The sequence below is a fragment of the Falco peregrinus genome, chromosome Z (genome assembly GCF_023634155.1).
Source record: "Falco peregrinus isolate bFalPer1 chromosome Z, bFalPer1.pri, whole genome shotgun sequence".
Classification (NCBI taxonomy): Eukaryota; Metazoa; Chordata; class Aves; order Falconiformes; family Falconidae; genus Falco; species Falco peregrinus.
In genome coordinates, this window is record NC_073739.1 from 32,621,430 (window position 1) to 32,634,847 (window position 13,418).

General features: G+C 48.0%; 1 protein-coding gene across 8 annotated transcripts in view; it reads right to left on the minus strand.

Moving 5' to 3' along the window:
- The window catches only part of PSD3 (pleckstrin and Sec7 domain containing 3), a 140,378-nt gene that overhangs the window by 80,093 nt on the left and 46,867 nt on the right, over positions 1–13,418 (minus strand). For 7 of the 8 annotated variants that reach the window (XR_008744753.1, XM_055790656.1, XM_055790657.1 and 4 more), the window contains 2 exons: positions 11,400–12,474; positions 9,603–9,995 (listed from right to left, as the gene is read on the minus strand). Coding sequence is in view for 7 of the 8 variants with exons in the window: in XM_055790656.1 (XP_055646631.1) it covers positions 9,603–9,995; positions 11,400–12,474 (1,468 nt within the window). In the remaining variant the exon portion in view is untranslated. Of the gene's footprint in view, positions 1–6,394; positions 6,496–9,602; positions 9,996–11,399; positions 12,475–13,418 lie in introns of those variants that run through there. The other variant, XM_027777812.2, reaches the window with a different exon arrangement.

Below are 13,418 nucleotides of genomic sequence, written 5' to 3' on the forward strand. Positions count from 1 at the left end.
GGTTCACAGTGAATGCACAGAGGCTGTGACCACCACATCCAGCAGAAATTACAGCAATTTGATAAACAGCTGCTATGGAAAATTCAGTATCTTCTAACAGCAGCAGCTGCCCCTCCATGCTCACAGATTAAACACAGGCAGACTGTAACATCTGTGAAGACAGATTCCTGTAACACACCATCACACCTAGGCAGAGTCTGAAATATTTTATACGGTTTTCTTCACTTGTCCCATTATCAACCAAGTCTACAGTACTTAGCTGCCAATGCCCAGGTATCTCAATTGTGTCACACTCTACACTTAGCACACTTGATCCATTTAAGAATATTCTAGATTCACTTATTCCCTTTACTACCCATTCTGGGTTTCACCAGAACAGAAATCCTCTACAGCAGTGAAAGGTGGGGGAATGGCTGCAACTTCCACAGAAAAACAGAGCAATGCCAGCAACAAAATGGTAAGGAAACACAAACCTCGTATCTCAGTGGTCCACTCTCTCAGTCTACTAGGCTGCAACTGGAAACCTCAACATTACCTGCAGTTTCAGGTGCCTTAAAACCTTGGGATATTCTTCATATTTTAGCAAATCCATGGGGGAAAAAATTCTGTTTTGTCCCAGGGAAGAAAAGCACCTTAGCATTTTGCTGTACGGGAGAAGAGCTCAGATCCAACACAGAGCAACTGCTCTAGCTGCTAACAAGATGATATTCGGAGTTGACACTGAGTGGCAGGGTGTGACAACTCAGCCTAAGCAATGCCCTCAACCTAGCCAGATTGCCACTGCCTGCAGCTCATGCCGGATCGAAGGCAGCATATGCTGTGTGGCACACTGTCTCCCCTGGATGCACATGGCTCCCCTGCCCGAGGAACACTCATCTATGCAGTGTGCACATCTGGAGGGAATGTGCTGGGTGCACCAATTTCAGAGGTTGCTTGGATGAGACAGGGCTCCGACCTTCCCAGGTCATTTTGGAAAGAGAGGAGGAGAAAACAGGAGGAAAATCAATGTTTTCTCTCAAAAAAATTGGCACATCTTTAACATCAGCTTTACTTCAAAGCAGGCTAAGTCAGGCATCTGCCAGCAAAGTCCATCAGAGCAAAACACAGCCACGATTAACAATAAGGAAGGGTGGAGAGGCGTTCTGGCACGCTGAAGCTAGGGCCAGAACAAATGTTGTTTTCAGCAGGGGTACAGCATCCACCGAGGAGCCACGCTGGAGATGATAATCACCCTGCACAGCACTGTGTTGATCCTGTTGTTTAAACACCTTCAGTCCAAGCCGCCTTCTCCTCCTGGTTGCAAAACAGAGGACACCACCCCCTCTCAGTCATAGCCATCAACTCTGGCTGTGAAAAGCATGCTCTGTTTCTAATTCAACAGCCCCTCAAGCAGCAGCTCTCACCTCACAACGTGGCAGGGACATCAGAAACGAAGCAGCACCGGGATGCCCCTGACAACCAGCCTAGACTGTGGGGGGAGCGAACTTCCCTCTACAAAAAAGTCCTGCCCTCAGGAAACGAACCAGTGCCCTATACCCCTTCGGAGAGGTGTGTATGCTCTGCCAGTGATACCCTTCCATATCTCAGAGCTGATGAGAAATGAGCAGTGGCACAGGCTGGATTTTGTTTCAAGGCAGCTGAAAAGCCGTGCTTGAGCTGCCTGGCTCTGAAAGGAGTAGCCCCACCGGAGAAAGGGAAGGAATCCCGGCAGCAGTGGGATGTAATGAGTCAGTTCCTGCTACAAATGACTGACCACACAGACAGGCTGGGAACAGCTCTGCTGCACATTTGCTACAGCTCTGAACCGGCTTCTTCGGGGCCAGAAGAGAGCAAGCACAAAATCACATCCAAGCAACAATTTACGTTGCCAGTTACCTCCTGCTCCAGGGCTCTTCCAAGATACAACTGTAGGAATGGGGGAAAAATAATAAAAATAAAAATAATGCCCTTTCCTAGCAGATGACTCACTGTGCTATTTTACTCCGAATGGTTTAATCAGCTTTGAAGTCCTACGTATGGATTCTCTTCAAAGACACACTTTGAAGTAGATCCCTCTTTGAGGACTGACACAGCTGCACTTTGCTGCAGCTCGATTCAGTGGGTGTCTCATGAGCACAGCATCAGCCAGGACACATGAAGGGAGGACAGCTTCTACAAACCAGAGCACCAATGGAGGATCCATTAAAAAGTACCTCAGCCTTGTCAGGTCACACAGAAAGGAGCAAAGTAAAAAAACAAACAAACAAGCCCTGTAATCTCTTGTTGGTTATCAATAAAATGCACATGCAAAGTCATTTGCAGGGGCTGAATGCATGCTGCTGCTTAAAAATAACCTCTTGCTCCCTGTAATTGTCCACATTTTTCTTTGATGAAAAGAATGCCCACTAGGGAGCTAACAGCTAAAGTGTTTAGAAAATGCCATTTCTGGTAGGCTTGCACTACAGCAAATGCAAATGCTATCATTACAGGATCACAGCATTAGGACAAGAAGTCCAGCCACATGCAGGGACAGGACTGCAGCCCTTCCAAGAGACAGTGTGTCCTTTATCACACAGATATGCTGGCCCACTGCCACCTGAAGTACAAATGTTTTGCTAAAAATACTTCAGGTTTGATTCCCTTTCGACTTCAGGCTCCTTACACTGCTGCGGCAGGGGCCAGCAACTGCAAAGGGACTCTCACCACATTAATGTCCCTGTGCCTGGAAAGCGACAACCTGGCGCTCGCCACAGAGGGTGTCCAAGGGTTCTCCCAAAAATGGGTCTTTCTGACAGATGCACTGATGTGTAGACTGGTCTCCTGGACACATCAGGATAGTCCCACACTCAGGATATGGCCCATCTGCCCCCAGACATGAGCAAACAGACCTAAAGAATGCGCTGCACACCCATGACTTTGCTCAGAAAACATTCAGCCCCTAAGTTTTTGGGAGCCCCTGGGATCTCTCCCCTGAGCTCAACACATCCCCCCTGTCCCCTTCCCTATGCTGTGGGTGCCAAGAGCCAGCCCTGGGCTCAGCACCAACATAACATTTCCCCACAAGGTTCCTGCTGGGTCCTCCAGGACAGCAGCAGAAGTGGGAAGCCATCGGAGTACTTCCCCCCTTGCCAGGGCTCAGTTTAACTGTTTGGAGACTGGCCCAGGGAGTGTGATTAATGGAGCACCTGGTCCAGCTGGTCCTGCCTGGCAGGCAGCAAAACAGATGCATAAAAATACGGGCGTTCATGCCTTTTGGTGAAGGCTTCCCTGCAGATGTGTGGATGGAGTGTGTAAGCGCTGGCAGTAGTATTGCACAGGAGCTTTATGTTGCAACCATGTAGCCAAACAAACCTCCTGTCCTCAAAAAGAACAGTTTATAATAATAAAAGACATACTTCCTCAATAACGCAAAAAGAACCACCAACCAACCTGCAGCTCACCTAGCTGTGCTAGCAAGGAGTCTGCAGGCTGTGTGCCCTGTTCTTCTCCCCCATTGCTCCCACATGCCATCCAAAGCTATACATGCCTTTATGCTGCGCTGCCAGCCGCTAGGCTCTGCCTCCCTCTATCCCAAGAGACGGATGGATGGAAGAAGAAGAGAGTTAACCAGCAATAACGCAGAGGGGGGCTTGGCTGGCAGCCAGCTGGAGACAGCAGGCTGTACCTCAGGACTGACTTGGAGCTGGGCAGAAACACCTTGGTTTCAGTGAATGAAGGCTTCCTGACCTAAACGGCTTTGACTTTAATGGAAATATGCCAACAGATGCCAGCTTAGAAGCTGAGCTGCTGACAGCTTTATACTGAGGCGCTTCATGCAGAGAACTGATCAGCTGCTCCACTTTTTTTTTTCTTTTTTTTTTAATTATTATTATTTTATTTTCTGTCTCTGTCAGCCCCTGGACTTTTTTGTTTTGTTTGTTTTATTTTCAGAGGAGGCTGGGAACTGAGGAGGTGAAAAGTCATCAGCCCTTTTTTCTCTAAAACAACAGTTTATTTAGGAACTACTAGTAGTTTTACAAACTTTCACTAAACAGGCATTGCAAGCACCTTATTAGCCAGAGCAAAGGCAAACTCCCACGTTATTTCCAGAGCCTTGATAAAGTGATGCCACCTTCCTGCAGGGAATACCACAGTGATCAGTGTGGCTTAACATTTCTGAAGTTAACTAAGCTGTGCAATAATGGGGCAAATCCTCAGCGGCCAAACTGCCACCGGGCTCAGAAATTTACCCCTACGGATTGTGCCACTTCACCTCTACCTGGATTTAAGATACCTATACCAGCACATTGTGCCTTCTCAACAACTGACAGATGCAGTAGCCCATGTGCAGGCAAATGGGCTCCAGCACGCATTTGCTTGCTGACCAGCTGCGGATGCATTAGACGCATTCACTCTTCTAGGACAACAAGCAGTGGCATTCCTCTAAATAACTTTCCTGATCCTGAGCATATGGATGGCAGCAAATCTGAAGCAGAATCTTCTGACAGACCTAGCTCTCCTAGGCCCCAGATCCTGTCATGAGCTGAGGCACACCTGAAGGCAAAAAACACCTCCTTAGGAACACAGGGATCTTCGCAGATTTAATGCTAAATGAAAAAAGATTCAACCAGGTCACCAGGTGAGTCTTCAAAGGGTAAAAAAGTTCTACCAGACTGCCATCGAACAAACTAATAAAATGAATGAATGAATAAAGGTTACATGTTAGACATCTAACTACTGAGTTTCATATTCAGACTGAAGATCAAATACAAGTTACCTTGGACATAAATACCCGAGTGCGAACTGAAAACCAGAAGTGTAACTGGCATTCAGGATAATAATAAACTGGGAAGAGACTTAGAGAATCAAACTGGAGAAAGGGATCAAAGCTGGGTTTATCTGTCAACAAAGTTTATCATCTCAAAGAAAGAATAAGCAGAGTGCCACTGGGAAACTGCTGCAAACGGCCCTTACGCAGAAGAAAGCAAGCAACTACGGGAACTACCATGAGAAGCCCAAACCATTAAGAGTAACGTGGCAGCCACTGGGAATTGAAATCTGCATTTATTCTGAGAACAACCCATCACTTCAGGGAGTTTGTTTTCTTTCCCCTTTGAATTATAAAAGAATACATACGTGACTAAATTTGTGTTTGCATCTCTAGGAAAAAAACAAAATAAAGTAACTAAACTTGCAGAATTTGCTGAGCACCAGCACTTCTTTGAAGATGATGGCAGGTGGCAAATACTTAGCATATTTGAGGATTAGGAGCTAAAATACAGGTTTTTTTCTTCTCTCTCTGGATTTAGAAAAATCTTGGGCGATGTCCTACCAAGAGAGACCACACCTTCCAAAACAATTCAGCAAAAGAAGTGCCAGAAGATTTTAGTGGTTTGTGGGTTTTTTATTATTATTTCTTCTTCTGACTGTCGCATACAAGGGAAGAGGGAATGGGAAGTCTGCTACAAAGAATGCAGAAAAAAGAAAGATAAAAAGAAATTATGTCTTTAGAGTCTGAAAGTAGAAAAGAAAGATGGAGATCATCACCAAGATAACTTAATACTTGACTTTTAGACACACTGATGTTCTGTTGCTCACTGCATACACAGCAAAGATCACTCACTTTTCCCTTAGTATTTATTGCTTTGGAAATATGTCCCACTTTCTCCCACTGATCTGGTGTGAGTGATTACACCTTGTTCAGGCAATGAAAATTCAGGCTCGATGTCTGGGTAGCACCTTGCAAACAGTCATCCTTACTGCCTCTGCAATAAGGATTAAAAGCCCATGCACCAAGGCTGAACCTTGCTCAGTATCAACACAACCCACTGGCATGAGAAGGGAGGAGTGCAGTGCCTGGGGGCAGGTGCAACAGCAAGGACCACATGCCTCTGCAGGGATGACACAAGAGGTAAAGGGACAAAACATGGCCCAAATGCACTATCTTTATTGCCACTGCAAAGCTTCATTACACTGGCAACCGGCTCAGCACATTTCATGGGGTCCCCATAGTGCCCTGACACACACTGAGGCTGTCCCTCAGCTCTGAAACCTCACACACTACCTCTCCTCCCCCAGTTCTTCCACCCCTACCTGGGGAAACTTAAGGCTACTTCAGCTGCAGAAATTTGTTTTTTCCCCAGAGGGATGGTCATTATATACCTAGGAAAGAGATTAAGCCCCCCAAAAGACACCAAGATCTAGACCTGTTCCTAAAGCAAGCCAAGCTGCGTGCCCTTTTCCCTCAAGCACCCCTCCTCCAGTGGCCAGGCACGAAGGGCACCCAAGCAGTGCTAGGAAAGACTGCTTGCAAAAACAAGCCAACCTGTCCTGCAGGAAATCCCAGGTGCCAGCTGACATCCCCCCTGCCCTAATAAAGCGCAGCAGCAGGTGGCTGTCAGAGCAGGCACACTGCACAGCTCTTGGGAGGACTTACTGCATTTAACCACGGCCAACAGCTGATAGGGAGGACAGCAGAGACGAAACGTCCAGACACCCAGGAGCCCATCGGAACTTGCAGCCTGCAAGCGTCTAATAATTTTTTTTCCTCTTTTTTTTTTCCAATTCTGAAGGCATGTGACTGGCCTTCACATACCAGAGCTGACCCCTCCCAGAACCAGTGATTTCCTAAGAGCAGAGAAGGATGTTACCCTCCCACTTACCCATTACAAGACTAGGTTTCCTTGCCATAAAGTATTAAAACCTCACGCCATCTAGGGTCTGCCTGTCACTTATGCTCAAGATCTCTCCAGAGAGATGCAAAAGGTGGTGTGGTGCTCAGCTATCTGCTATCAGGAAAGCACAGCCACCGGGAGCACCTGCTCCTCCTTTCCTTAGGCACACAGTTTTCAGTTTCCAGTTTCTCTTTGCTCTCACATCCACCCTCCTTCTGCACCGGACTGTGAAGAGCTACCAGTATTTCACACTCTGTCGACTAGCGCTGGTAGCTCGGTACCAGGCTACTCTCTCCCCATGTGCTTTCCCAAGCATTTTTATGTCACCAAAATACCACTGCACAGAGAGCTGCTGCGGTTTTGGTTTTGGTTCGCTTGGGTTAGCAGCAGAGTTTCTGGAAAAGAAGTCCTGTTTCTTGCTGTGCTGTGCTGCAATGTTGCATCACTGCAATGTTGCATCACCTTGCTCCCAAGCCCCCCAAGCCTCAAATTCCCCCACTTTGCTTAGCACTTGCCGCTGTCCACACGCTGAGACGCCACACACCTGCCTCCACCCCTACAGGATGGGGCCGTCTGGCTGCTCTCCCGCCCGCACCCACCCCCACGGGATTTCACGTCACTGGGTGGGCAGAGCCGCGGGATTCCCTGGCTTCAGGGGGGGGCGGCAGCTCCGCAGAGGGCACAGAGACCCCCGGTGGCTCCGCGACACGTGGCAGGCAAGCTGCTGCCTGCCACCGGCCGGTGGCTGCAGGATGCAGGGCGAGGGAGGGCTGCCTGCATCTGGCAGGGCAGTGGGCTTGTCTTGCCCGCCTCGTTCTTCGGGAGAGCTGGAGCTCCTCAGCGTGTGCTGCCCTGATGTTCTGCAGCGCCAGGCAGGAGCTCTGCGTGCGAAGACACAGCCCCAGAGCAAGCGCAGGTTCGCGACACTGTAGGAAACCGACACGCAGCAGCGGAAAGCACAAAGGTGCCACAGAGGCTACCACGCATGCATCATACATGTGTACTTTCAGCTGAGAAAACAAGTCTGGGATTGCTTCAGGCAACACAACCACCCACACAAACTCTCAGAAACAGTACCCACTGCTCAGGCAGCTCCTTCTGGTTCACCTGAGCATCAGTGATGCACTGTCTTGACCCCTCTGAGAGTAAATCCCAGGCAGTCCCCAGCACGCACACAGTGCTCCTCACCCACACATCATAACACTGGGATTAATCACTGGCTCCAACAATACAGCACACGGGGTCTGTCAGTCACCTGTACCCTGGTGCAACACAACACGATATTCAGGTTATTGTCCAGAGGATCACCCTGATGGGCACACCTGTGGCTGGCTGTACTGCCACAGCTATATTCTTTGTCGTCACCTACCTTAACACAGCAAGCCCTCAGAACCCGTCCCTAACAGAGCCCTGCAGGCTACAGCAGCAGAGCTTCCTAACAAACCCACTGTTGGGGATGCTACTTTCTTCTTTTTTTATTAAGAGGGGGAAAAGAGGAGTTTAAAAATCCTCTGTTAGTTTACCAGCATGGCTGCAAATTTAAACTACAATTACATTAATTCCTAACGAAATCCACACTAGGCAGGCACCTAATGTATCTCAAAGCATTAACTAAGTACACCTTGTCTCCACGATAACTTCTGTCTTGAAGAGCCGATGTGGGCTTTACCTAAAAGCACTTTTTAGATACTAGATGCTGCAACTCCAGGGTAACAGAATCAGGGTCTGTATGTGCTGCTTGTCCTCCACTGCCCTCCACTGTCCTCCACGGCAACCTCTGATTTCAGTACAAGCAAGGAGCGGCAAGTGTCAGAACTACCCTCAGTTTCTGGCTCCATACAGGTTGTTGCAGATTAGCAGTCACATATTGCTTACTGGCATCAAGCATCTCAGGGTCGTACAAGATTTAAATACCTCTTCTCCAATAGGATTGATAGAAAAAATATTCTCAACTGCTAAATGCTTCTGCCTGTTCTTTTAAGGGCAAACTGTACCTTAATCCATAAAGTTCACAAAACTAGTTCTGCTCGAAGGACTACTTTCATGCTAGCACAGAAGGAACAAAACAGATGAAAGACCTCCCAGAAAAGCTCAGACTAAACTAGCCCCACTTAAGGGAACAGTCTAAGGACTCTTAGCCAACCCCCTCTCCCTGGAGGATGGAGACCCAAGGCATCTTTGTCATTCACAAGGTCCCTCACCCCTCCGCAGACTGATGCTTTTGGCTCAACACCCCACCCTGCCCATCACTGCCTTTCACTATTCCCACCCTCTTTGACAACACACTATGAGGAAAGTTTGCTCATAGAGTCAGTTTCTACAATTACAGTGTTTTCTGACTGTTTAGCCCAAGTTTTGCTTCTCACATGACTCTTCCCTTAACAGGTTTTCTTATCTCTCCCTTTACCTAAATGGAAATTATTAACATTTTTGCAGCGCTCCCTCCTCTCTCAATCAGTAATTAGTGCACAAATGAAAGAAGCAACTAACAGTCTCTAATCTCATGAAAGTGGTAGGAGCAAAACCTCATCCCAGCTGAAGTAAACCGGCAAAATTTCCCCCAGACAGTAAAACAGAAAAACCTATGCCCAGAGACACACCTTCAACATCCAAAACACAAACTACATTTGGACAACTTGTACGTGTGCACAGGGTGTTACTGTTCCTAAAGGTGCTGCTCATAAATTCAGGTAAAACTGAAGCAAAACAAGATTCATCTGTAACCAGTAACTAACTCCTCCAGGAACAGGTCCCAGAGATGCAACAATACCAGCCAGCCTTTTATCAACACAAGTATCCCCTACAAAACCTTCGTTAAACTGAAATGAAGTCTGTTACACTGGAAATTATTCTGTGTAGAAAATGTGCAGTGTTGAAAGAGGCAAAACTACACTCTGCAACAGCCCACTGGAGGAAACAGACACCAGGGAAAAATCAGCAGGGGCACAGAAATCTCAGCCTTTCTTTTACCTTTCCAAATGAGGTACTTCTGTGACATCTCCTCTGAAGAGTGTTGCGCTTACATCCCTTAAGCCATTGGTGATGCCTTCTCCACAGCCCTTCACCTCTCCATCAGGGGGAAGCTGCAAGACATCTGGCTGCCCCGAGGCTGATGTCCGATCTAAAAACTGGCCACCCTCCTTCATGCGCTGCTGGATCATGGGAGTGAGTGGCATCTCAAAGCTGAAGTAGCTATCAGGCTCTGAGTACAATGTTTCCAGCGACTCTGCGCTGTAGTATAAAGACGCATTGTCTAGGATGTTTTCAAACTGTGAGCTGTACAGATCAGTGGAGACATCAGAATGCCTCTGCCCAAGGACATCTTCGTATCCTCCTGTGGCTGCTTCTCCCTCTTCCATCATCCTGGAAATTAATCAGAAACAGCTTGTTTCAGCCTGGGGGCAAGGTTTAGACCTCTGGGTGAACCTCCTCACCTTCCACCTTTGTGAACAGAAAGGTCAGTGTGGCTTCGTACAGGAGAGGACACTGCAGGTGAAATGCTAGTTTCTCCTTGTACCACCTCTGTTCATGACTGGCACCATCTCCCTCTCTGGGGACACAAAAAGAAACAATCTTCTGGGTAAAAGAGCAGGGCACGGGCAAAGCCTAATATTGCCTAACAGATAACATCAGCTGCTTATGTGCACAAAAGAGCACTCACACACTTCCCTAGCACCACTGCCATGGTTGGAGATGTGCACTCAGATGCGGCCTCTGTCCTCGAAGGACAGTTTGCTGGCTCTGCAGTCCTAGGGCTGGGGTCTTCAGCAAAAGGCTGGAGGAAATCCCTCCAAAATGCAAAGGGAAGCAAATGCAATCAAAAACTCAGAGCCAGGAGAACCAGATTGAAAGGGGAAGACCTGGCCTGCTTGCAGCACACAGGGGAAGGTGTAGCATCCCCCTGTAGAGAGTTTTCTTCTCTGCTGCACCAAATACTGCAGGACTTCTCATAGCATGTGTCAGCCATTTGGGTTGCCTGCCCAAGTGATCCCACATGCTAGCCAAAGCAAAACTCCACAGATCCTGAAGTGCAGAGGCAGGAGCATCTCCCTTGCTGAGATCCTGTTGTTTCAGCAGCAAACACCCAGCCAGGTTGGGGTGGGCACGATTTGCTCAGAGAGCACCAGTAGGACCCTTTGCTTTGTTACGGGTGCGCATCAGTAAAGAAAAGTGAGCAAATCAGGGTGCTCTTGTAAAAAGCAGCACACCATTTGTGCAATATATATATATAGCTAAAATTATATAAACACAGATAGATAGACTGATAATACAGAAAGCACGTCACAGCATTTACACTCTTGTAACATACAAGGCCTTGGGTAAAGTATCTTTATTACCCGGCACCTCAGAGGTGCCCACACTGTTCTTGCACAAGCTCTGCCCAAAACCAGAAAATCTGGCCAGGCACATAGGGCCAGGCCTGCATGCTACCTGTATTTAATTACATGTCATGTCCGGATTCCAACTACACCTGCTACAGATTCTTTCTCACACAGCCATTACTCTGCAAACAGCAAGAGACGTCTTCACATTTCCAAACCTGAGATGGACTTCAAACTTCATCAAGGTGGTATGGATGGAGTTCAGTCCCGACTTCATTCACTAGCCACCACCAGGCATGAAGTGCTACCATTGCCACCCCACCACCAGCAGCAGACAAACATTCATTGTTTGTCATTAGCACCTCAAGGAGTAGACACAAGCCACCTGCTCGAGACAAGAGAAACCCCACCTGGCCCCTGTGTCCCACCCCAAGCACCACCTCACCTGCCCTGGCCTCTCGCTAGCAGAGCCATCTCCTCCTCACCACGGTTCTTCCTGTCCTTCACAAAAACTTCATCCTCCCCACTGTCATCAGGCAGTGCTAGAGGAGTGACTCCAGAGGCAGCGAGTCCCAGCCTTGGGTCCTCACAGACCTCACTCCAAACACTCTCTGGCGAGGAGACCAAGCCTGGGGAGACCATCGGTGGTGCAGGGTGGCTGGACGTTTTGGTGAATGCCTTCCTCTCCACAGACACAGTCTCCAGCATTGAGTGCTTCTTTCTTCTCTGCTCTTCGGCTTTTTGCAGCCATAAAATCTCCACCCCTTGAAATTCTACATGTTTGCTCACAGCTGCCTCTTTAGAGAGCCTCCTCTCAGGACCCATTTGCATTTTGCCTTGACTGTACGCTGAAAACTCCTCAAAACGCGCCCACCCCTCCATTCTGCTGGCTGCTTCCAGGTTTGTCACAGATGGTCTATGACAGCTTGTCTCCTGTGCTGCGTGGACCTCATCGGCTTTATTACTGATGGCTTTCAAGGACTCGGACTGCTTTTCTCCCGTCCATATTGCAGCCAGATCTTTCTCTACGATCAAATGCATTTTTTCCTCAGCTGTTCTTTCAGATGGAAGAAGCATGTCTGAGGGTTTTTCTTGGCCTGCTGGAACTGGTTCTTTGGCTGCCTGCACATTCTGGCTGCCAGTAACGCTCTTTTTTTCCATTTGCGTCTCTGAATCAAGAGAAGTATTTGCTCTCTCTTGCACCTTTGTTGCTTCCAGCTGTCGAGAGATTTTCATAATCTCTGGCAGGTTACCCGCAGGTTGCAAACCTTCTTCTGGGGAGCACAGCCGCACTGCCCCTGCGTCAGGTGTCAAATTGTCTGCAGGAGCTGCACGCTGAGGAAGGGACCTGCCAGGTACCCAGTAGTGATTGTCCCGTCTTTCTGGACTGCATCTCACAGGCTCTGCCTGGCACGGCGATGAAGTCCTCGGCGTGTCTCCACTTGGCTCTACAGTGCCGTACTCTGGAAATTCATTGATGATGGTATGAGGGAGCAAAGTGTTGCTTCCATGGCCACTACCTGCAAAGAAAAGAAAAAAAAAAGAGAGCATGGGTTTATCTACCACATGCATAAGCAAAAAGCCTGACCTCCCTTCCCAGCCGTCTCCTAACACAGTAACTATGCTCTCCCCTGCAGGGAAAATACCTTTTGGTTTAACTCACTTCTGCACGCTCTCACACTGCAGTTATCCAGAGCTGGTCCTTTTACATAGGAGTTTTTGGGCCGCCCTACTTTGGGAAGTGTGCACTACTGAGGAAGGAATGCCAGAATGTCTGCTACACTTCAGAAAGGGTCCCAGTGGCCCATGAACAGTCTGAGGCCATGGGCCAGGTGCAAAGGCTGGAGAAAGCAGATATTCAGAGGTTTGACATCCATCCACAGTATGTGCCATACATGTTGGTTTTATTTTGAAAAAATGTTTTTAGGTCATTTTCACTTGCAAAGATGAAACACTGGGAAAATAATCGGCCACACCCTATATATTCCACAGCCTTGACAAAATCAATTAGATAAATTACAAAGCTATTAATGAGAAATTCAACTCTCTGCCAACACTACCCTCCTCCTTTAACAACTCAGGTAACTGATGTTGCAGTTATGTATGCGTACCGAGCACTTCACATTTTCTGTTGCAGCAAATTCACCAGGGCACAAAAAGCCTGCTACCCCTCCCCTCCTCATGCTGCTTTTCCAACTGATGTAAACAAAGCAGGAGGAAAAATGGATAGTCCCATTTTCCAAGCACCAAGTACCCACTGGCTCCCATTGTTGTGGAGTAACAGAGAACTAGCTGTCCTCAGAGGGACCTCATGGATGACACAATGACAGATACTTGGCCATTTTATACTATGGCCCAAGGAGGAACGGAGCTTTTGAAACAAAAAACAACCCAAAACCCCAAAACAAACCAGCAACAGCTGCATTTGCTGCACCCTTCTGGAAAAAACTGGCCTGGAGTATAA